Genomic DNA, 25,378 nt, shown 5'->3' on the forward strand with positions numbered 1-25,378 from the left:
TATCTTCCAAATTCTTCCAAATTCTGCTCTGCTTGCATTCTTTGGTGTTTTGGGTACCAGGAATGGACTTGCAAAATTCTGCATGCAGCGTCTCTGTTTGGTATTTGTCCCATTTGGAAAATCTTGGCCGTTTCTCTCTCTCTTTCTCTCTCTCTCTCCCTCTTTTTTTCATATGGAAATAGGAAATAATGGGGTGATTAAATAGAGTCGTATATTAAAGTACAGCTGACATTAGAATTAGCATAATGTGCTCTCGCCTCGGGCTGCATACTTTATTTGCCATCTGCGTTGGACTCCCTTCCCCCGGGAGGGCGCACACACACACACACACACACACACACACATAGCCACTCATTTACACACACACTTCCCCCAAACAAAAACCATGCTCCTTCCACCGTGGCTGGAGAGAAATGGCTTTTCGGTGCAGAAACACACTATCTCACTCTTCTGACACTCACACACACCCTTACATATACACACCCCTTTGCTCTTAATTGTTTGGCATAAATGGACATCAACTGCCCCTCCCCATGACTTCTGAATGCAGACTAGAAGTTCAACTGAGAAACGGAGGATGGAAGGAGGATCTTCTCTTTCTCTCTCCAGTTTTTACTAATGGATCAATGGGTGGAGCGAACAGAGAGAGAGGGAGGGAGGGGGGATGTTTCTTTTTAGAGAGTTAAGATTCAGCAGTAAAACAGCACAGCAGCGTGTGGTTATGTGTATGTGTGTAGGTGTGTGTGTGTGTGTGAAAGCATAGAGAGAAAAAGGGGCAGACAAAAGCTGGGGCATGGGGAGCTGTTATTTTCATTGTACGTGTGTGTGTGTGTGTGTGTGTGTGTGTGTGTGTGTGTGTGTGTGTGTGTGTGTGTGTGTGTGTTTCTGTGCGCGCATGAATGTGCTGTCCACTATAATTAAGTCAAAAGACTCAAAAAGACTGTTGAGGTGAACAGCTGTTCTGCCTCTCGCCTGTCTTCCCCACACACACACACACACACACACACACACACACACACACACACACACACACACACACACACACACACACACACACACACACACAACACACAAGCAAGCGCAAGGAGAGAGATGTTTTCATGAGAAGAATTTTGGTGTTAAATTTTCATGTCAGAGAAAAATCTAATAATTGAATATTTACAGTAAAAGGATGAACGAATTTTCTCTGCAGATTTTTGGAAAATAGATATTTTTTTATTTTTTTTATTATATTTTCACGTGATTACTTACATCTTTATTAATTAAACAATTTGTTGATTGTTATTTCATATTATGCATTCGATTAATTTCAATGTATTTTTAAGTGGATACTTGTGTATATCATTTGCATCCCATAGTATTGCATTTTTATTTAAACACATCTAAAAATATAACAATGCAAACAATATTAGTATAAAGCAAACATTTCTGTACGTGCGTGTTTGACTGCCAGAAAAAAGCCACAACCATGTACACACGTATACGCACACAAATAAGTGAAGCAATTACAGCAGCATGTGTTTCCGCTAGTATCTCAAATTAGTGTACTAGGTCAAGACAACGCGCTTTCATTTAAAACATACACAAGCGAACACAAGAGCACAATTACCACTATCTGTATGTGTGTGTGTGTGTGTGTGTGTGTGTGTGTGTGTGTGTGTGTGTGTGTGTGTGGGTGTGAGTGGAGGGGTGTGAGTGGAGGGGTGTCTGTGTATGCTCCCTTAAGGAGTGCTCCTCAGCCTGTTCAGTGTCCTTTAGTTGTGGATCTGGCTGGGTCGTACCGTCGTAGTAACACGTACCTATTGAGTTGCGAGAACCTGTGTGTTACATGAGAGCACTTGCATTGATTAGTGGTTAAAAGAAAAAAAAAAACAGAGCTAGACTTGGTCTCTCAAAGGGCTTTTTTCAGCCAACATTATTTGAAGACTTTGCCTTATTTATTCAGACTACAAACAGAGATACATCTGCTTTTTTAAAAATGGTAATCATTTTAAAATGATCATATATGTAACCATCATCAATTTGCCCTTCTTTGAGACTCTTCTTAAAACACTCTTTTATTTTTCTTTCTCTCGCCTGATTTTTGAAAATGTTACTCCCTAGAGAGCCGAGTCCTTAATTTGCTGGTTTGCGATTAGTCTTCCTTACATAATTCTTGAACTTGTACATCCTCCATCTTCACCAAAATGAGTGTGACATCTGCTTGGAGGGGTTCCCAGCTTTTAAAATCATTACTGTACGTGTAAGCCCAGATGCAGACATACGCACAGTGGCACGCTATAATAATTCAGCAGTTTGTAGTTGAATATTCACACTTTTTAAGAGATTAAGCGCCTCTCAAAACATGGATCCAGTATTGGACATCCAAGTACGTAGCATTTATGTGACAACATGATGAACCAAGGCATTTCCAGCTACTAGGAGTATTAGGCAGCATGTAAAGCATGGATAAAGTAGAGCTACTTGTGATGGTGTAATTTATAGAGAGAACTTACCGTAGTCACTGAAACTGTAACACTTGATTATCAAGTCTTGTACTGTATTCGGCCATGTTTGTTAATGTGGAGTAAAATAATAGACCTGATTATATCTCACTGCTATAAAATCAAATAAACACCTCACTGCTTTTCAGCCAAGAAAAGTTTTAACACCGCAAAAAGCAATATTATTCATAATAGTTAGATTCATGAATGAAGTAGGTTTACCTTTGACCTAATAATCTTAAAAAAGGACTCCATGTTTCATTTTGCACAGGAAACATACTTGTCATTTCAGATGTGCTTGTTTTTCTGTGGCTGAAGTTCTTGGAGCGTAGCATAAATGAGTTGGCTCTCAGCTGAAATATTGAATGCATTTATTTCTTTGTTTGTTACAGGTGGCAGAGATGAGCCTTCTAGCTATATATGTACCACATGTAAGCAGCCCTTCCCCAGCGCCTGGTTCCTGCTGCAACATGCCCAGAACACCCATGGCATCCGCATATACCTGGAGTCCAACCCCTCCAGCTCCACCCTCACCCCACGCATCACTATGCCTCCACCCCTCGGCAACAACTCCATCCCGCAATCTCCCCTCAGCAACTTTCTTGGGGACAACAACCCTTTCCACCTCCTGAGGATGACCGGCCCCCTTCTCAGGGAGCCTCCCCCAGGCTTCTTGGAGAACCGCCTCCCCAACACTCCTCCATTCATCAGCCCACCTCCCCGCCACCACCTGGACCCCCATCGGCTGGAACGCCTTAGCGCAGAGGAAATGGGCCTCATCTCACAGCACCCCAGTGCCTTTGAGAGGGTGATGCGCCTAACGCCCATGGCCATGGAGTCCCAGTCCATGGACTTTTCCAGGCGCTTACGTGAGTTGGCAGGGAACAACAACAACACCACGCCACCATTGTCACCAAGCAGGGCCAACCCTATGCACCGACTACTGAACCCAAACCCCTTCCAGCCTGGGCCAAAATCCCCTTTTCTGAGCACCCCTCCCTTACCGCCGATGCCCCCAAACAGCACAACCCCTCCCCAGACACAGAACAAGGTCAAGTCTTGTGAGTTCTGCGGTAAGACCTTCAAGTTCCAGAGTAATTTGGTGGTGCATCGGCGCAGCCATACTGGAGAAAAACCATACAAGTGCCAGCTTTGTGATCACGCCTGCTCTCAGGCAAGCAAGCTGAAGCGCCACATGAAAACCCACATGCACAAGGCTGGATCCCTGACGGGGCGCTCAGATGATGGACTGTCCACCACAAGCTCCCCAGAGCCAGGTACCAGTGATGTCACAGGTGAGGGCATGAAGAATCGTGACAGGGACTTTCAGGGGGAAGGCAATGAGGAGGAAGAAGAGGAGGAGGAAGAAGAGGAACTTGAAAATGAGAGTCGACCAGATTCCAACTTCAGCATGGAGTCTGAGTTCTACCGGAACAGGGAGAATGGCTCTAAACTGCCATCAGAGGAGAAATCATCACTCGCCCTTGAGAAGATGGTGGTTGGTGGGGGGCTCAACTCTATACAGCAGTACAATAATTTGATAGTTGACAATCGTAAAAGGATGCCCTTCTCTAAGAGGGGCTCGGATGGCCAGCGGGACACTGGGGATGAGGACTCAGTTGTTGGAGAGATCAACCACCACCAACAGGAAGAGAGAACAACCATTAACGGCCGGAACTGTGGCTCCGGTGACTCTTTCTCAGGCCTGTTTCCCCGTAAGCCCACCCCTATCACCAGCCCCAGCCTGTCCAACTCCTCAAATAAAAGGATCAAGATTGAGAAGGACTTGGACATTCCCCCAACACCCCACATCCCCTCTGAGAACGTCTACTCACAGTGGTTAGTAGGCTATGCTGCCTCACGCCACTTCATCAAAGACCCTTTCCTAGGCTTCACTGACTCCAGACAATCACCCTTTGCCACCTCATCCGAGCACTCGTCCGAGAACGGCAGCCTGCGGTTCTCAACGCCTCCGGGCGACCTGTTGGATGGAGGCCTGTCGGGCCGCAGCGGCACCGCCAGTGGAGGCAGCACACCTCATCTGGGTGGAGGTCCTTGCCGACCTAGCTCCAAGGATAGCAGGAGGTGCGACACCTGTGAATACTGCGGCAAGGTGTTCAAGAACTGTAGCAACCTGACGGTGCACCGGCGCAGTCACACTGGTGAGAGGCCCTACAAGTGTGAGCTGTGCAACTATGCCTGCGCCCAGAGCTCTAAGCTCACACGCCACATGAAGACACATGGCCAGCATGGCAAGGAGGTCTACCGCTGTGACATTTGCCAAATGCCCTTCAGCGTGTACAGCACTCTGGAAAAACATATGAAAAAGTGGCATGGAGAACATTTGATGACCAATGAGGTCAAAATTGAACAAGCAGAGAGAACCTAAACCAGGTTCACTGTTTCCATACTCTTTGACTAAAAAAATAAACAAAAGGGGGTAGCTGGATACTCTTTTCTGAAATGTTAATTTTGGGTTAATTTTCTGTTTTTAAGAAACTGCCAACTGAGAAAAAAAAGTGAAAACAGAGACCTTAAAACCAATTGAAGCTGTCTAACTGCCTCTTTTGGGGTTCCTTTTTAAACAATCAGTCAGTTGAGTTATAACATATGTGGAGCCTTTAACTGTGCAATAATTTCTGTATTTATTGGATTTTGTATTTTGGCATGTGCAGGTACAATATTATTTAGGATTTTTTTCTTATTTGTTTTTCTTTAATTTTGCGTTACTGTGTTAAAACCACATGATATCCTGAGAGTTTTTTAGGAGACAAAGTCAATTTTAAGTAATTCTTCTGGCCGCTGCTTGTAGGAAAATGTATATTACGCTAAACGTGTGATTTCTTGAAGAGAATTTAAATTCTATCTTCAATTTGAAAGTGGCGTTAACTGAGAATGCTAGAATTAGTCTATTTTGTGTGATGATGATACGCGGACAACAATCCTTTGGCATTGTAGCATAAACTGAGTCTAAAACATGTCAATATAATTGGATATGTAGCACTGAGCGTCATATTTGACAGTTAATCTAAAATCAAAGAGGATCCCAAGGTTCATAAACCCTGTCTCCTCCTGAGAACATCATTACCAGCCAGAAGAAACAGATTCTAGATAAGGCAGCTGCTGACTGGTACGACAACCATCCCTCATTTCTTCTGCTTTCCATCCTCCCTCCATTTAACCTACATTCATAGATCCATGTTTTATATTTTGCATGAAGCCATATGATCTAGGCTATATTATTTATTTGGAGTAAACTGAGCATGAAGCCATGCAATACGAGTATGCATAGAGATAGATAGAAGAATGAGACAACAGAGTAATCACAGGGACATCTCAGGGTGAGCTATACTATTTTTCTTGATTGAACTATTCACTCCTATGCTTCCAAAAGCATTTCCATTTTATAATATGTTGAGATATTTATGGACATTTGTATCCTCTGCATCATCCCTTGCTGCCCTCTGACCCCTCTTCCAGGTTAATGCCCAAGTTTAATGCTCAATTCAAAGCAGTTGGTTTCAATTTAAATTTGAAGTCACATCCTCTCGGATTTTATTGCCAAGATTTATAAAAAAATCAACATTCCTATGCATTTTTGGCGCTAAAATATCTCACAATTTGTTAAAAAAGTGGTACAGTACATTATGACTGGTATTGTTAAAGTGATTCTATCATTGTACAATCTGATCTCCAGGAATAGAAGTTTCTCCGTTAGTTGTGGGACAGTTTTGTGTAGAAGAGGAAATATATATATCAGTGTGTGCTGAAGTAGTAATAGTAAGACAAGCAGCATCAGCTCGCTCCATGCCCCTTTGTTCTTTTGAATATCATAACCCCAGTTATCTTCAGGGCCCATCCACCTTCATAGTGGCACCTTTTTTTCTTTTTAATCAGATTTAAATCAGAGCTTTTAACAATTGACCCGCAATATATGATTTTTCCGCCCGACACACACACACAGAGAGCTGGACAGAAAATGTACTAAAGGGTCTAGAGCTTGGGATCTCCTGACGCTAGTGCCCAGGGTTGATAGGCTAGGCCTTCCCAATGCTGGCACTATAAAATAAAAAATAAATGAATAGTTAAGAAACAATTTATTTAAGACAGTTTTTGTACTGCCATTCAATTTGACATGAGTGTGCCTTGAATAATGATCTTCCTATTTATTATCTAAGAAAAATGCAACACTTCTTATGAAGCATCAAATTGAACAAGAAAAAAGGGTAAAATTGTGTTAACTTTAACTTGTAATTTGAAATTTCCACAATGACATTTAAATCAATACAAATTAAACAATGCTGAGTTTGGATTAAGGAGTACCCAGCACAATATCAGTGTGTCTGTGTGTGTATATATGTATGCATATGTACATATAAAGGCACAAACCTATATATAGATATATATCAAATTCCTCACTCATAAGGACAAGAGTCTGTCCCACAACAGAAAATTCCAGGAGTGGACAAAAGCCACAACAAAGTAAAGGAAGAGACTCGACAAAAATCAGGAAATGCAGGAACTAAAAAATAATTTAGTGCACTCTGTCTTAAAATAAGTTTACAGTATTGAAACAAGTACAAGGGTAAAATAATATTTGTGTGTATGTGTGTTTTAAACAAACAAGTATTTTTTTCCAGGTTTGCTTATAAAGTTTTCTCTGAATGCCGTAGTGGCAATGTGTATATTCTTTTCATTTCTTTTCATTTTTTTTGGTGACGGGGTTTTAGTATATATATAAATACATATGAATATATATTACATTTTTCTTGTTTACTGTAAAAGTATACCAGTATTTGTAATATCGGAGAATGCCTGGGCATTTTACAAAAATAGAAAAAAGGTTGTTTTTTTATTTTTTATTTTGCAGTCCAATTAAATTGTGGGTCTCTTAAACTGTTTTTGTCACTGTAACTGTAAAAGTCTTAAGTTTTAGTAACTTTTATTCTGCCTTGGGTGTAATGAAATAAGAAATAAACAAATTAAAAAATGACTGAGCTGTAACAAACTTGGATTTGGTGGTGGGATGGCTCTTGGGTAGGGGTAAGGGTGGAGGGATGGGTTTTCTCCCTTAGAAGCAACAGAACATTGGTTCTGCTTTTCAGGAAAAACACACTGAGAATCCTGACTTGTATCTATTTTTCTTCTTCTGGAATGGATTATTCTTCATGGATGGTTTGAAATACATGTGTAGGCACTTGCTGTCTTTCCTAAGGAGCTTGTCTTTTTTAACTTGTTGGCTCTGTGCATCCTTTTGGAGATAGGGTACTCTGAGTACCTTGGGACGTCTTGCTCTTATATCGGTGCAGGGGGAGAGTGACTTCATGCCAATGACAAGATACAACTCACAGGCTGCCATTAGCTATGTTCCCTCTCATTGGGCAGGATAGATGACCTGTTGACTTTGTACTGTTGTAATGAATCACTTTGTACAGAAGGGGATGTTTGACGGCCTTTTAGTGACAAAAACACAAGTCAATGTTTTGTTTACCACTCTTATTGGTTGTACATAGTTTTCTATGACTACGCTGTTTTGATTTTATTCAACCTCTTTTTCTTTCTTTTTTTTGTTTGTGATTTTTAACTGGCACTGGCAGTGACTTTCTCTGTCTAGGGGTGGGGTTGTTGGTTTGTTGCGGGGAGTGTGGGGGTGGGGGGGGGGGGGGGGGGTTGTTTGAGGGGGTCTATTCTGTTTGACCTTTGTGACCTCCATGTCAATTTTCAGGCACATGACCCCCCTATTGATATTTCTCAGCATGAGAACAGAGCACAAATACAAGCTGTTCAAATTCCTCATCCTCTGCTTGTTTGTCTCATTTTCTTCGAGCTGGTCGGACAGAAACGGACCATGGCAACACACTGATGGACATGAACCTGAATGTTTATCGCAAACCTTCAAATCCTGCTTGAGTCCTAAAACAAATAAACTCCAAACACGTTTACTGCTGCTGACATTGACCACAATCAAATGAACACCTGTAAATTAAAGAATTGCCGATATGACGAGAAAGAAAAGAATTCCATTCTTTTAATGCTTTTTAACAAGCTCGTAGAAAATGGTTGGTGCTTAGATAAAACCCTGAAAGCTGCTGAACTTCCCATCAGCAGCACCTCTCTAAAAGAAGCATAAACTAATCCAGCAAGGTGGCATTTCTTATGACAGTAGACCTAAAACTTCAGCCACTTCCTGATACGGTCAGGTTGAAGTTGAGAAAATCTAATCGTGTTCTATAAAGCAGAGGGGAGGGGCTGGAACTGGGGGCGGGGCTTTTGGAGTATAGATGTAATGTTGTTTGTGATGTTACTTTATTTAAATACATGAACTGACTCTTACAGGCTGCGGCTTGTGTTCTCTATGATGTCACTGAGGTGCGGCCTGTGGACGCCATTGGCTGGTTAAAGTAAACATGACATTGAGACTCCCGCTGTCTACTTCTCCTTCTTTTAAAGTGCACCCCACCACAAAGGGATGGTGCATTAGCAGCACATGAAAAGCACATTAACAAACACGTAGGTCTACATCAAATGAGTCTGTTTAATATTTCAGATAGATTAGATCAGTTTAAGCCATTCAACACGTCACAATTAACTGTTATCCTGTTTATGAATACATTGCATTCAATGCAGTCATTTACAGGACACTTTCATATAAACTGTACATTTGATTTCCCGCTGAGCGTCTAAAATTAGACCCTCATGTCATTAAATTGTATTTAGTTTTAAAGCAGATGCAGTGCACTTCAGCACATCCTGTTCACTTTCAAGTGTAGTTACTTACACAAAACTTTTATACTTTAATAGACTATTTAAAATCGATAATTCAATTTGAAACCTACAGTGAAAACATTTCTAATGCTCCAGTCTGAACAATGTACAATAAAAGTCAGTAAGTATGCTTTGCAGTGCAATCCCTCAAAAGATACTCCATACATATACTGTGAGTATATTTAAATTCCTTTTAAGCCGCCATAATTAAACACTGAAGAAACTTTAAAAACTGCAGTTTTACCAATGTAACCAGTGTTACTAAAGTTCAACTGACAGCCTCACTTAAAACAATCCTTCCAACCCTCCAGTTAATTTGTAAGATACTTTTGAACTGTTTAAATCAGGCAGAAACCTCCGGTTCTGTCTTCAACCTGCATTCTCTCTACTGACCAGCAGAGGCGTCTCCTCTGGTTGCAAAAATAAGTTTGATTTTATAGAAGTCTATGAGAAAATGACTCTACTTCTCTCTTGATTTATTCCCTCAGTAAACATTGTAAACATGAGTTTATGGTCTCAATCTCTAGTTTCAAGTCTTCTTCAATACAGCATGATGTTCATTTAGTAAATGATGCTCCATTTAGAGTCAAATAGACCATAAAGTAGGGTATAGTTTAGGGCGGGGCTACACACTGATTGACAGGTCGACACCGCTTCCAGAGCTGTAAACTGGGTCTCTACACCACTCCTCTGTTTACTGGTTGTTAAAAATCAAGGTATCAATGCCCAATTTCCAAAATGGTGACTGCAACAATGCCAAACTTAAGGCTTCAAAACTGTTGTCCACAAACCAGTGGGTGATGTCACGACGACGTATCAACACATCACATTTACTGTCATCCTCTTAGTTGTCATATACAAGATACTCCTGTATACAAAAGTATATCAGTATATTTAAGCCACTATAATTAAACCTGAAAGTTTCATTGAAAACATTTCTTAACTTCCAGTTTATCTGATCATTTTGACCAGTTTTAACCAGGTTTGGTAAATTATAACACATAATCCTTTATAATACTAACACAAAGTGAAAGTATATATTTTTTTATTTTGGACATCTCCAATTATGCCTGAATAACTCTGTCAAAACATTAATAACACTGTTTATTTACCAGATAGATAAGACCAGTTCAATAACCTTCCATGCATAACTGGTAACTTTATTGTGATAAGATAAAAATACATATACTGTAAGCGTTTCTCATTTTATTTGGGCATCTGTAATAATATATCTGATACCTCAGTGAAACATTTGTCCAACCCTCATCTAAGATAAATTCCTATCAACAAACTTATCAGCCATGTTTTCTCTCATTGGCCGATCGATGGCGTGCCACTTCAGATGTGGCTTTGCTACTTGTTTAAATGTTGAACCTCACCATCAATCATTTAGGATCTTTCAATGATGAGATGAATAAATGACAAGTTACAATTATTAAATGTGATTCAAAAGAAATAGAGGTCTTTAGTCAGCTGAAGTGACGCAGATTATTTTGTTACAACACACATTTCTCAATATCTTTACATAGTCAGCACAACAGAAGTCAATGTGGACCAAACTGTGGAAACATTTCATTGCTTTGGCACAAAATGCATTTTTCTCTCAAAATTCATGAACTGTTATCTCTCGCAGACTTAACGGTCACCAGAACTTTGTGTATTTACACTCCATTTTGAATGTTAACATACTATTGTCTAATCTGTTACATTTACAGTATGTTCAAATTCATCAACCATTACACAAGTTACTGTCAATTAGACTGCAATTTGCCACATACTTTAAAATCTATATGAACTCCTTGACGACCAAAGACAGGCGAGGAAAGAAGCAAATCCAGAATGTTTAAAATTGCATGAGATGCAAAAGCGTTTCACTGTTCTCTTCCAGTCACAGACCAGGATGGTTTCACTTTTCCTTCCACCTTAAGCCCTATTCTCCCAAATGGAGGTAAAGACAGCCACCATTGACACATAGTAGTTCTGTTTATACTGTACACTTGGAGGACGCATTCCACACATGCACAGTAGATTGCTAAGAACGTCAGCACAGAGCCTAGGCTACGGGTGAACCCTCTGATGGCCAAATGTATAACTTCAGCTTTACTACACCTTTAGTCTCAAATCTAATTATTCCTGATTTGTGTTCATTAATTTCAGCGTGCCCAGCAAAGAGCCTGGCAGTCCTTGCATGGATGCTGCGGGTTGGCAAACACCACCTAGCAGACAGTGGGGGAGAAAGATATCTGTTTCCACACTGGATCGGTCAGCACAGAAGACTCCATAATACACAGAAATATGACTGCACAAGGGAGCAAACAACATTTCAAATGAAGTTATGATCTGATCATAGTCATTGATTGTGGTTAAAATTTCAGGAAAGGATAAAATCTATTGAATCTGGTAAAACTTTTAGATAAAAACATAATGAGGAGAGTTAGAACTAAGGCCCCGCTGAGAGAGAAACCACATCACAGGAAGTTTTGGCACAATGGAAGTCAGAAATGTGCAACATGTATGTTACCAACTGTAAAAAAAAACGTAAGAGATAATTTATTGTTTTTTTTCTCACAAAGTTTGGTACTTCTATGACTTTCAATCACAGCCTTTACAATGAAGAGGGCCATCAAACAAAGAGTTATAATAACTATATAGTGATTGTGTAGTAATAATTTGGTAACAATATGGTGACCTGCTAACAGTAAAAGGGTTTTCGATTTAAAAAATGGTAAGGTTGTTAATAACAACCTTAATAAAATACTTTGGTAATTACATGCTATTACTATATTTAATATAATTTATTAAATGTTTCATATCAAACTACTACCTCACTATTACCATGTTATTACTCTGCTGTAATATGAAGTGCCACCAAAGTATATTTAATTTGTTTATTTAGCACAAACCAAGATTCCGTTACAACACAAAGAGCACTACTTCATTGCATGGGTTGTGCTGACTACAGTATATGTCAGAAATGATTCAGAAATGACACAAAGGCTTCAATAGGCTTTACTGTGTTTGACGTTTTGCAGAGGAATTCCAAGTTCACAAAATTAAAGGTAATTCCAGTAATGCAATATCAATCTATACTTTTTCAATATACATATGTTTTGGATCTAAACGATGCATAAATACAACCCTGCCAATCATCCCTGTTCTGCATTTGGCCACATGTTCTCTTCTACATCACACCTTATGTCTTCTCTTGCAGATGTGTGCAGACAATCAGCATTCATTGTGTCCAAGATAGACATATAATCACGTGACTGGTGGTCATGAATAAGAGGATAACAAATTGCAGTCTAATATACAATACGTTGTGTTATGAATATAACAGTTTTGACAAGAGGATGAAAAGTACAAAATGGAGTGTAAATACAGAGTTTTTGGATGTTGATGAGTCTGAGTAAGGAAACAGTACACTGAATTGTGAGAGATGAATTAATTTTGTGACTAAAGTGAGTTTATTCTACATTAACTTCTGTTATGCTGACTGTGAAGAGTTTTTTTTTTAAAGTGAAAAAAATCTGTTTTAAAAAATGGAGGCAAATCAGTGCCCTAAAATAAGGTTAGTAACTATCCCATCACCTGCTTCAACATTCCAGATTTTTCTCCTTTATTCTGATTTTATTTCATCTTTTCATTTTCACAGCGGATGAGGAAAAAGAAAAAGAAATACAGACCCACAATTAGTCTGAGGGAGGCAGGAGAGCGGAGTCGGACGGACCAGGGCAAGTTGTGATTTGGCTTGAGTTTCAAGGCAAATGGGTAATTAAGGCTTTTCCCTGGCCGGCCTGCACTTTGAAGTCCCCTACAGGGGGGATTATCCCAGCCAAGAGAAAGAAAGTGAGAGCGAAGTAATGAGACCCAGTAAGAGGGGGGAGGAAAAGAGAAAACAAGGAGTGAAGCCTTGCTTAAAAAAAAGAGATAAAAAATCCCAAGTAATACATTTTAAAATTATGAATCATGAACAGATTAAAGGTAAAACAGGGAAAACAACATCCCCAAACCAATCTCAGAGATTTGAAATACATATCAAAGCAGTGACGTGATTATTAGTGGATTTATTAATACACCAATTCACACAAATTAATCAGCAATATATTAATCTAGAAAGTAATTTGTAAACCAAAAAGAAGATAATTCCCTGGTTACATCTTCAGTTTTGGTTCCAAATGTGAATATTTGCTTGTTTTCTTAGTCTTCCACAATAATAAATAGAATCTCTTTTGGTTTTAGACTTTTGGTCGGACATCTTTTGGAGCAAATGATATAATCAAGATAATATTTAATTTAAAAATTAAAAATATATTTGGTTGCAGCCCAAGTTTATGTCCTGTTGGATCCCATTAATGTTCAGTATCATCTCATTATAGAAGACTACCATTTCTCAGTGATAGAGTTGCAATAAGTTTGTAATTAACAATGCGTCCTTGTTTGTTTGACGATCCACAGTGCTCCAGCAGACCTGCACTCTGCTTTGTGATAGGATGAGGACTTCCTCCTCTCTGCCACCAGTCCCTCATTATTAGCCCTGCAACCTGCTTTTACTTCCACTACCTTAAAGGTGTGTGTGTGTGTGTGTGTGTGTGTGTGTGTGTGTGTGTGTGTGTGTGTGTGTGTGTGTGTGTGTGTGTGTGTGCGTGCGTGAAGGTTGGATTAAGTCAGACAGACACCTCTGGTTATTCAGAGGTATGGAATTATTTCAAGACCCTGACTGGCTGTCAGTACACGCTGCGCCTCCTCCCCTCCTCATTAAAAAAAGACCCAACTTCAAATGACTTAAGCCGCTGGTCGTCAGCGCCAAAGCCACACTGTTGACAGGTACAGTAGGGTCTTAAGCCTTCAAGATCAACGCCGCTATTCTCCCTGACAAAATCCCCCCGCAGGGCTCCTCCCCGACTGGATGGCAGAGGAATTAAGGAGGGAGGCGGAGGGGCTTTGGAAGGAAAAGAGAGAAGGGGTCAGACGAGGAGGTGTCACAATGTCAGGAGGTAAAGCTGGGAGGAAAAGGGAACGCAGGGCTTGTGCCGGGGCGTTCCGTTAACACAGAGGTTTCACGGCCAATCAGGGAGGAGTCCCTCGGCGTGGCTGGTAATTATTAACATTATCATTCAGCAGCCTTGCCCCTGTCCAATTGATTGACATGCCTGTTTCACGGCTCTTTCAAAAAACAGCTATCACACTACTCGGTCTCTGCTTCATTTCCACTGTCAATTTCTCCCCAGCAAATGAATCCTCATCCGACTTTCACTGGGCTCAATTTGATCCCAGAGTGCAGCGCTGCACACAAATAAGAGGTCCTGAATAAAGGAATACAAGGTAACTGATTGTTAGTTAAATGCTCCATACATGCAGAGACTTGACTCAAGCCTTTGTTTCCCTTTGAATCTGCATATTGTTAAACCACAAAGCGTCCCGTTGCTGTTTCTGAAATAAATACACCGTGGTGACAAAGCAGAAGCCATCGATTTATTTCAACTTACAATCCCATCCACTTAGACAATTACACAGATGTAGTTTGTTATTATCTGAATGAATCAAAGCTTTCACATGTGGGAGGAAAAACAAGCGAAACAATCAAGAGTTAAATGCGACAGTGATTTCTGCTCAGCAACAAACTTATGACTGTGGCATCTTACGCATTTTATTCCCTCTTTTAATGCAAGCAAAGTGACAAGCAGGGTGAGTCCTTTAAAAAGAGACAGAGGGAGAGAGAGAGAGAGATAGAGAGAGGGAAGTAGTGCGTTGTAAGTACTGAAGGCGCACATAAGAGGTGCGCGGCGTCTTTTTGATATTCAGATTCGTCTGCCTACACACGGCATTATGACACATTTGGATGATCGCATTGTAGGATTAACGGGCCTGCCTTGTCATTTTCAACAACAATGCTGCGATTTAGGGATGCTATTTCTCACACCGCGCTCCGCATTAACGCCCGGCCCAAAGATTTACATAAATCTTTGTCTTAAGATGAAAGCGGAGTGGGGCTTGAGACAATGAAGTTAAGCTTTGGAAATAGGAAAGAGAGGAAGGAGAGCCGTCACCAGGCGTTGGTGGCGGAGGGATGAAGACACGGGGAGGGAGAGAGGGAGGGAGAAAAGTTTGAGGATAAATCAACCAGTAGTCATGCTGATTTGAAGAAACACTGTGCCCCCTCCCATCCTTGTTGGCGTCCATATGCCAGAAATAATAAAGTGAATAGGGATAGAGGAGGGGGATTTGCATTTGCCTGTTGAGGAGCAGTTGTGGATGTGGTGGATGGGGAGGGGAGGGATGGAGGTGAAGGTGATGAATGCATGTGTTACTTAGTGTTGCAATGCTGAATGAAAGGCTTCTTTTTTATCATAGGAATTATGGCTTTCTAACCCCCCCGCTTCTCACTCTCTATGTCCTCTAATCTCCTGGCCTGCAGCAGTCATTGGGAAAAGTGCCCTAGATTGTTGTGCCTCCCCCTTCGCCTTGATTGGATTCATCCTTGCTGATTGGGAATCTGCTTACATTAAAGCCAGCGAGAAAAAAAAAGAAAAAGGATCAGATAGCTCTGACCACTGAAGGCGTTATTTTTTCCCCCTGCTTTGAAATAGAGAGAAAGTTACCAGGGGGAAAAACAGGCAGCATAGGCCAAGAGAGACAGTGAGGGAGAGGTGAAGCACAAGTGACATTATCGGCAGCATCATCGCTCTGCTCTCGGATTCTTTCAGAGCTTTTATTTCACACGCCGGCCATGGTTGTAGAGATGAAGCCTTCCAGCAGAGAGCAAACGTCACGGTGATCAAAGCATTTCAAAATCAAGCATCCAGGATTGCAAAACAATCATTCGTCAATATAATATTTACAGATTTACTATAGATTCAGCATAGAGGGAGTATTGGTCATCGGTCCCAACCAAACAACCATACAACCATTTACTTGAACGCACAATGTAACTATAAGTAGAGAAGCTGTACGCAATACGTCCCATCCACAGAGTCTTTGCGTGTGTGGGGGGGGAAATAAACCGCACTGCTGCAGACTCACCCTGCACCTGCCAATGGTGGCGAAAGAGGTAAGTTTGGGCTTAGGGATAGATGAGAGGACACTTCAACATTTCCAAAATCTCTTTTGAAAACAGGGGTTGGCTACGGCTCAGAGTTAGAGTGGGCCGTCTGTTCTCGATCCCCGGCTCCCGCAGTCCGCATGTCGAAGTGTCTTTGGGCAAGATGCTGAACCCACAATGCTCCGGACGGCTGTGGAATCAGTGTGTGAATGTGTGTGTGTGAATGGTTGAATGTTGTCCATTTAGCATTACCATTAACGATACTACAGTGGCATGGGTCAAGCTAGCGCGTGAAAATGGTGTTACACACACCTTTGGTTTTCCTTCCTGGTCTGAAGGTTTAGAAAGTTTTGCTTTTTACTACAGAGTAGCAAACGTAAGGCTTTGACCAGCACTGCTCTACATTTCTACATGTTTTCCAGTCAGAATTCGTCTCTGGTGTTCATACGTAGTGCAGGTGTAGCAAGCCCCCATCAACACAACACCAACACCAACACCACACACTCACATGCGTACACACACCATCTCATGTCAACAACTGTCACCCTCCTTTTCTTTTCCAGACCCGTCTGTCTCTTTTAGATTGCTTCTTTCTATCATTCTGCATTATTTCTCTCTCACACCTCCTCTGTCTCTGCTAATCTCTCTCGCCCATCTCCATCCTTCCTGCCTCAGTCCCCCTGTAGGAGAAATCTCCCTCTTGTAGCTTGTAGCTCCCCCCCCTCCATGCTGTTACCCTGTCTCATACCCCCATCCCCTCCCCACCACCACCTCCATCCTTTCGCTGGTAATAAAATAAACTAATGGAGTTGGAGTGACGTCCCACCTTGAACCAGCGGGGAGGTTATTTACATCAGGAGGGGGTGGGGGGGGGGTTGACAACGACGATTGGCCACCTCAATCAGTCAGCCATGACGGGCCAAGCAAGGCTCATCAGATAACAGAGAGAGAGAGAATGAGAGAGGAAGAGAGAGAGAAATACCAAAGGAAGCTGAGGAAAAGAGGGGGGAGATTGTTTGGTTTCCTCCCTTTGTTGTCCCTTCTCCTCTACTCGTATACTCTCCTGTCTTCTCATTTACTTCTGCCTTCTCTTCTCCTTTCCTTTCATTACGTCTCCTCCTGTCTTCTTTCCTTTCCGTTCATCTTGTGACCCTTTTTTTTACTTTACATCTTTCACCTGTCCTTCTTTTCCTTTCATCTTGCCTTCTTTCCTTTCCCCTCATCCCCTCTTGCCCCAGCCTGTCTTCTTGTCTTTCCTTCCCTCTTTTCTTTGTTTTCATACTGTCACCTCTCTTTCTTTCTTTCTTCATCTCCTCTCCTTAAGTCCTGTTTTGTCTCCTCTTATTTGCCATTCTTTATTCTCTTCACCTCACCTCCTTCCTTTCCTTTCTTGCCCCCCTTAAACACACTATAAAGACAATGATACTGTAATGTGTCCAGGCAGATAGTCTACCTAAACAGACAGAGATGATTGTTTTTTGGGTGACTTGTTCCGCCTTCAGTATTTAAGACAAAGTAGCCCCAAGCATCATCCAGGAGGGAATTACCCATGTTACACCTCTCAACAATAAAACACACAGGAATGGAGGAAGAAGAGTCTCAGAAAGCTTTACTTGACCAGCTCATTGGAGATAATCTACTTTTTCAATTTAAAATAGAAACAAATTCGGTCTTTCTAACATTCTTACTACCCTACTACCCCTATGGCTGGAAACACCGGAGAAAAGAGTATGAGTGTGTGTGTGTGTGTGTGTGTGTGTGTGTGTGTGTGTGTGTGTGTGTGTGTGTGTGTGTGTGTGTGTGTGTGTGTGTGTTTGGAATACAAGGGAAGAGTGAGAAAGAGAGAGCAACATAATGTAGGATCACTTCAAATAAGAGCAGGGCTTTCAAAAGGTCTTTTGTCATGTTTTTTTTCCGGGTCCAGACCTTTGAGCCACCAGAGCTTCACTTCGCAGAATAGACCATGTTCCACACACACACACACACACACACACACACACACACACACACACACACACACACACACACACACACACACACACACACACACACACACACACACACACACACACACACACACACACACACAAGCAGAGTCTAGCACTGCATATTGAGGCTGCAGAGGGCAGTGTACAAAGCTGCTTCTCATAGAGCTGGTCTTATGGATGTACTTTCCACATGGACAGGGTCATTTAAACAATTCTTATTCCTATGAAGAATGTTTGTATGTCTGATTGGGTTGAAGTATCACGTTTACTTTTTCTCTATATGGATTTGCAAATTAAAAACAAATGCTGCAGGCCAGCTCAGTAAACACACACACACACACACACACACACACACACACACACACACACACACACACACACACACACACACACACACACACACACACACACACATGCACAGACATATTTTTTTCCTTGTGGGCTTCATCAGCAGCCATGTTTATTTGTGAACTGATAAGACAATATGAAAGGCTGTACAAAGGCCTTAGCCCGCCAGCTGGACACATACAATATACACACACACACACACACACACACACACACACACACACACACACACACACACACACACACACACACACACAATCACACAATACATGCCACTGTCTACCCATTTCCCGTCTTTAGTGCCAGCCAAGCCCCCATGGCAAAACACACACACACACATACATAAACATCCATCACAGACATGCATCGTGTTGTATGGGCATATTCACTCGTGCTAATGGTGAACAGATTATTGTGCCCTGATTGGTGTTACAGCACATGCTTGTAGAGAGTGCAGACAGACAGACAGACAGACAGACAGACAGACAGACAGACAGACAGAGCTGAGGGGTCGTACATCTCTGTTCATTAGAATCATACTGACCATACGCTTGTGTCTGCTCTTCATTGAAGCTCTATGATGAGATAATCTATAGTTTATATGGCTGCACCACCATTGTTTTTCTTTTGTCTTGTGCATCATTTTATACACATTTCTCAAAAAATTCTGCCTGACATGTATGTTATCATTGTAAACTTTGGAAGCAGCTAATATCTACTGTCTTGTCAGTGCAGAAAGAATGAAGGGACTCTGATTAAATGTCACAATTTTCAACGCAAATGTGATCTCAGGCTGCTGCTTAGATTTGGACTTAACAGGGACTGATGGTATATTTTGGCATTTCAGACATTCCACTGATTGGCCTGGCAGGGGGTGTCTTAATTAAAGGTCAAAATATCAAATTTTCAAAGGCCATAAATGCTACTCAACCAGTCCGATTTGGAGACACTTAAAGAGATAAGATAAGATAAGATAATCCTTTATTAGTCCCGCAGCGGGGAAATTTACAGGATTACAGCAGCATAGAGGATAGTGCAAACAAGAGACATAGTAAAAAAACAAGATCAAAAAGTATTACAAATAAGCAAATGAGCAATAAAAAAACAGTAAAGAATCCACAATAACTGAAATATTATATATACAGACAGAAACTATTATGACTATTGTATTGCACAGTGTATTTGTATTGCAGAGGTTTTTAGTGTCATGTGGTCTACTGGGAGCAGAGCTGGTTGTGCAGCCTGACAGCAGCAGGAAGGAAGGACCTGCGGTACCTCTCCTTCACACACCGGGGGTGAAGGAGAGGTACCGCAGGTAAATCAACTGTTTGGTACATTCTTAAAACGAAAGAAAGCACTGGTGAGCTCAGCAACACCAAAAGACCTGGAAGACCAAGGAAAACAACTGTGGTTGATGACCGAAGAATTCTTTACCAGGTGAAGAAAAACCCTTCACAACAGTTGACCAGATCAAGAACACTCTCCAGGAGGTAGGAGTATCCGTGTCAAAGTCAACCATCAAGAGAAGACTTCACCAGAGTAAATACAGAGGGTTCACCACAAGATGTAAACCATTGGTGAGCCTCAAAAACAGGAAGACCAGATTAGAGTTTGCCAAAAAACATCTAAAAAAGCCTGTACAGTTCTGGAACAACATCCTATGGACAGATGAGGCAAAGATCAACATGTACCAGAATGATGGAAAGAGAAGAGTATGGAGAAGGGAAAGAACTGCTCATGATCCAAAGCATACCACCTCATCAGTGAAGCATGGTGGTGGTAGTGTTATGGCGTGGGCATGTATGGCTGCCAATGGAACTGGTTCCCTCGTATTTATTGATGATGTGACTGCTGACAAAAGCAGCAGGATGAATTATGAAGTGTTTCAGGCAATATTATCTGCTCATATTCAGCCAAATGCTTCAAAACTCATTGGACGGCGCATCACAGTGCAGATGGACAATGACCCCAAGCATACTGCAAACGCAACCAAAGAGTTTATCAAGGCAAAGAAGTGGAATGTTCTGCAATGGCCAAGTCAATCACCTGACCTGAATCCAATTGAAACCCAGCGTCTGGTGATGTCTATGGGTTCCAGACTTCAGGCTGTCATTGACTGCAAAGGATTTGCAACCAAATATTAAAAGTGACAATTTGATTTATGATTATGTTACTTTGTCCAATTACTTTTGGTCCCTTCAAAAGGGGGGACCATGTATATCATCTGTTGTAATTGCTACAGTGTTTACCTGATTTGGATGTAAATCCCCTCAAATTAAAGCTGAAAGTCTGCACTCAAAGCACATCTTGATTGTGTCATTTCAAATCCATTGTGGTTGTGTACAGAGCCAAAATTATGAAAATTGTGTCAATGTCCAAATATTTATGGACTTGACTGTATATATATTTTCTATTTTGACTCATTTACCTCCTCTAGAAATAAAAAAGCCTGTAGCCTACTTCGGTCATTTTGTGCAAAGGGCATTAGAAATCACATGAACTCTGCGGCACTACAGGGACACAGCGATGTGTTGATCTATAGAACATAGAGGCATAAGCATTCTTCCAGAGAGATAAGAAAAACTTTAGAATGCACAATCTGAACAGTACAAGTGTGTTTCTGTGTGGTGAGGTGGTGAAGTGGATGATCTTGTTGTTACTACAAAATCTTTACTCAACATGGTAGTTCTGTCAAAATGTTAACAATAATAGTAATAGTGTATACCGTTTAGAAGTGGACAGTCCTTGACAACTCTGTCTTAAATGTCACTCCCACGCTTGCAGGTAGTTTCTGATTTGTCACTTTTAACCTTGTCCCGTTGTCATAAATGTTTAATTTGTATCACCCGTGAAACGTTTAACATCCAAAGTGAATGTTTGTTTTCACGTCTGTAATATTTCCATTGATTATTGGCTGTCATTTCACATTTGAGGTTATGTCTGTTAACTTGGGCTCACCTGAAAATTATTATTTTAATAAAAAACTACAATGATCATAGCAACAGTACAAACACATATTGTACCTCCATTGTGGCTCATTTTCCCATCTGTCATTCCTTGATGTGTTTTTCATCTGCAGTGTCTCCAGAAGATGACGAGCGCCTTCTAATTAGTTGCTAATTTACAACCAAATGGATCTGTATCCAGGAGGTTAATACGGCCTGATTCCACAGGAAATGACTGGCCGAGGCATCACATCCCTCCTCCCCATGGAGTAGCGGTAACATTAGTAATTACCTCCAGGACCACAGGGCCAGATATCTGTCCACCTTTTTATGAAGTCCATAAATTGAGGTCATATGGTGAGAGAGCAACGCTGCAAGGCGTACGCCGCTGGATTTAGGGAGTTTTATTGTTGAACATGCAAATGCAGCGGGTAAATGTCGTATTTTGCATTTCAAGTTTGCCCTCTCTCTGTGTTTGTAATCTTGGATTAATCTGTTATGTTGTGGTAAAAACTGCGGCAATTATGTAGAGGATGCCTGAGAGTTGGAGATGGGTGACAGAATCGCTTGGCCTGATGGGAAAGACAGAACAGGCACATGAGAAATCCAATTCAGTCAATTCAAGGTTGACTGTTTGCTGTTGACAAGGGTCAAACTCTCTATGCAACCAGGACATACAGCAGCGCCGATCTTCCTGCCCATCCAGCCTGCTAACACCTGTAGCCTCCCATGCAAAAAGACACTTTCTGGTTACTCGCAGCCACAGGAAACATGCTAACAGAAAGCACATGTGCAGTCAGTGGTCTCCTAGTTTTTCTGATCTTTACCTTTTTTTTTACTGCACTATGTATTTTGCCTGATCCCTTTCTGATTTGTTTGCCTGTTCTGACTGACTGCCTACCTGTGAACGGAACTTGATCCGTTAAGTAAAGCCTGTATTTTCTACGTCTTATGTTGTCGTCTGGTTAGTGCGATTGAGTCCTGCATTTTCAGTGGTTCCAATAGTTGTAACACTTTTTTATCGTTAAACATAGTGGTATTTTAAACGTCTTTTTAACAGAGAAATGCTCACTGGGCATGTCTGTAAAGGGACTTCAGTTTTTCCCAGGCCAATATTTAGCTTAGCTTTGAGGCGTTATTATGCCCCCCTTCTCGACAAGCTAGCATAACATAGTTGGTAATGATTCCTTTTTTTTTTTTTTTTTTTTCATATGATACTAGTACCTTCACCATAGCACGCTTCAGCCTCTGAAAAAGACATTAACATGAAAACAGCAATGTTACACATGCTAGATTAAATATGAATGTTAAGATACGATGACGCTATTAAGAATCTCTCCATCAACTGAGAGAAATGAGCAACGACCGCCGACCTACATGAGTCGGCAAACGAACCGCGTCGGACGGTGCAGGCCTTCTTAAGACAGAGCCACCAACAATACGCACCGCCTATATGCCTGGACTCCATTCAAACAAGCAAACTTTACACTACAAATCCAGTTTGAAATCCAGGTTAACTCAGCTCCTCGAGAACAATGTGCAATCCCTGACAAACGTTGGTGCTAGCATTAGCTGCTAACTGAAACCTAAACTTCAGTCAAAAATGCTTGTCTGTTTTATTGAAATCAAAATGAGATAATGACAATACTATCATTTACTCGGTTCTGTTCAAGGTGTCCGTCTCCTCTCCTGTCTCCGTTACTATTTGGGCCGACAATGTATGTAGTCTTTTCCGCCTTTTCTCAGTAGCTCCGCCCTTCTTCTACTCAACACCCAATCACCAGCAATCATTTTAACTTTAACATTATGACAGACCTTCAGCCAAAACAAACCACAGGAGTTTTACACTCCTATCACCATTGTATCCTATGGCTGTGAGTATGGGCCTGTGTAACATGAAGCAGCAGGAAAATACAATCTAGTTCAAGCCACAGGCTTGTTACTGTATCAGGCCTGCTAATACTGGTGAAGACAACAACTCCCAAGATCCTACGCAACTTTACATAAAGAAATCTGTGATATAAAATTGTACTTTCCGTAAATTAATATTTTTTATTTAGTATATTATTTTTGTGTCTGTACACATAGTATTCATTTTCGCTAAAAACATATAAAACATGTTTTATCAACATGCTTAATGACCTGAAGGAAAAACACTTTGACTACTGATTTCTGTAATTTGAAATGCATTTCTTTATTATCATGAATAGGAAAAATCTGTCAAATGTTACCTCACATTTAATGTTAAATTTAATTTAGGATCTATACAAATACAATACATTGTTATTAAAAAACACAATATTAATATAATCTATAATCGCTTTAAAATTACTGCAAATATCTGTATATTTACAGAAAACCCTAACCCTATATATATATATATATATATATATATATATATATATATATATATATATATATATATATGTTTATTATTGATCTTTACATATCTTTTCTTGCCTTTCATTGTCTGAGCAGTATATAATCCTTATATATTTTCCACTCCCCCCCCTGCCTTTCTCTCTCCTTGCCTTTACTCTCAGATGAGTTGACCTTTAGGAAATCTGTGCTGGTAATCAGATTTAGCCCTTATTGAAAATTCTTGTGTAGTGAGATTGAAAGAAAAAGGGCAGTTTTGCGAATGCTGTGTGGTATTTGTACATACTGAACATGTTATCAGAGGGAGGGTTCCCTTAAGCCTCTCTCTCTCTCTCTCTCTCTCTCTCTCTCTCTCTCTCTCTCTCTCTCTCTCTCTCACTGAGAGTACAACGTGCCATCAGGTCTGGTTGTAACTGCCACATTCCAGCCCAACAAGACCAGACAGTTTTCAGGTTGATTTAATGAAGCTTTGACCCATTTGTCAGAATCTTTCTTTTTTGTCTGTGTCTCATTTAGATGTCTACAGTTACAAATATTAAAGTAAAATAATTTCTTTAAATTGAACATGAATTTGTCATGCCCTGCGTGAAAGTGCATTGTTCCTGCAAAATGACAATTCATAATGAATGATATGTTTATGTTCAGTGTACTAAGAAGCACAACACTGCCAATGGAGCACTCCTTTTAAAGGAGCAGTATGTAACATTAAGTGGGATTCATTGGCAGAAATGGAATCCAATTTTCATAACTATGTTTTCTTTTGTGTATCCTGAAACTTAAAATCAATGTTTCGCTAGGTTAAAAAAATAATTTTGTCATGGTTTGGATTTGGTGGTGTTTGGTTTGTTTTTGTTTTTTCTGTTTCTCTCTCGCCCTGCGATAGTCTGGAGACCTGTCCAGGGTGAACCCTGCCTTCACCCAATGACAGCAGGGATAGGGTCCAGCCCCCCCGCGATCCTTAACAGGATAAGCACTAACTGATAATGAATGAATGTTTCTCTCTCTCTTCTCCCCCTCCCCTATGTGTTTCTCCTTTACCTGCAGTGTGTGCGGCAGGAGGCGTGGCTGGTTTTCCTCCAGAGCGGTAAGGAGGCACACCTGGTGTCAATCATCCTCAATCACCTTCTCGATATAAGGCCGGTCATTACGCCACTCCTGAGACAGATAATTCAGTCTTGTTAGATAGTGCTTCTTTGTTGCGTTTGCTCTAGTTCCTTGGCTTTTTTGAAAAACTTGCACTGCTGCAGTTTTTTGTTCTTTGTTCTGACTTTTTGTCCTGTTTTTCCAGTGTGAGCCTTGCTCCCTACCTGAGTTTTTGTCCCCAGGCCCCAGTGCTAAATTATTAAACACCAGAGTATTGATAAGCCCCGACGTTACTGGTGTTTATTATTAGTACTTTTTAATGTTTTGGTGTAATTTATTATCCCACTG

At 40.9% G+C, this 25,378-nt stretch overlaps 1 protein-coding gene across 2 annotated transcripts in view; it reads left to right on the forward strand.

The window, feature by feature from the left end:
- Positions 1-5,907, forward strand: part of bcl11ba (BCL11 transcription factor B a) — a 40,880-nt gene extending 34,973 nt beyond the window's left edge. For both annotated transcript variants that reach the window (XM_054614224.1, XM_054614225.1), the window contains exon 3: positions 2,876-5,907. In XM_054614224.1, the coding sequence (XP_054470199.1) occupies positions 2,876-4,872 (1,997 nt within the window). In that variant the 3' untranslated portion in view covers positions 4,873-5,907. The remainder of the gene's footprint in view (positions 1-2,875) is intronic.
- The last annotated feature ends 19,471 nt before the right edge of the window (positions 5,908-25,378 follow it).

The sequence above is a fragment of the Anoplopoma fimbria genome, chromosome 15 (genome assembly GCF_027596085.1).
Source record: "Anoplopoma fimbria isolate UVic2021 breed Golden Eagle Sablefish chromosome 15, Afim_UVic_2022, whole genome shotgun sequence".
Classification (NCBI taxonomy): domain Eukaryota; kingdom Metazoa; phylum Chordata; class Actinopteri; order Perciformes; family Anoplopomatidae; genus Anoplopoma; species Anoplopoma fimbria.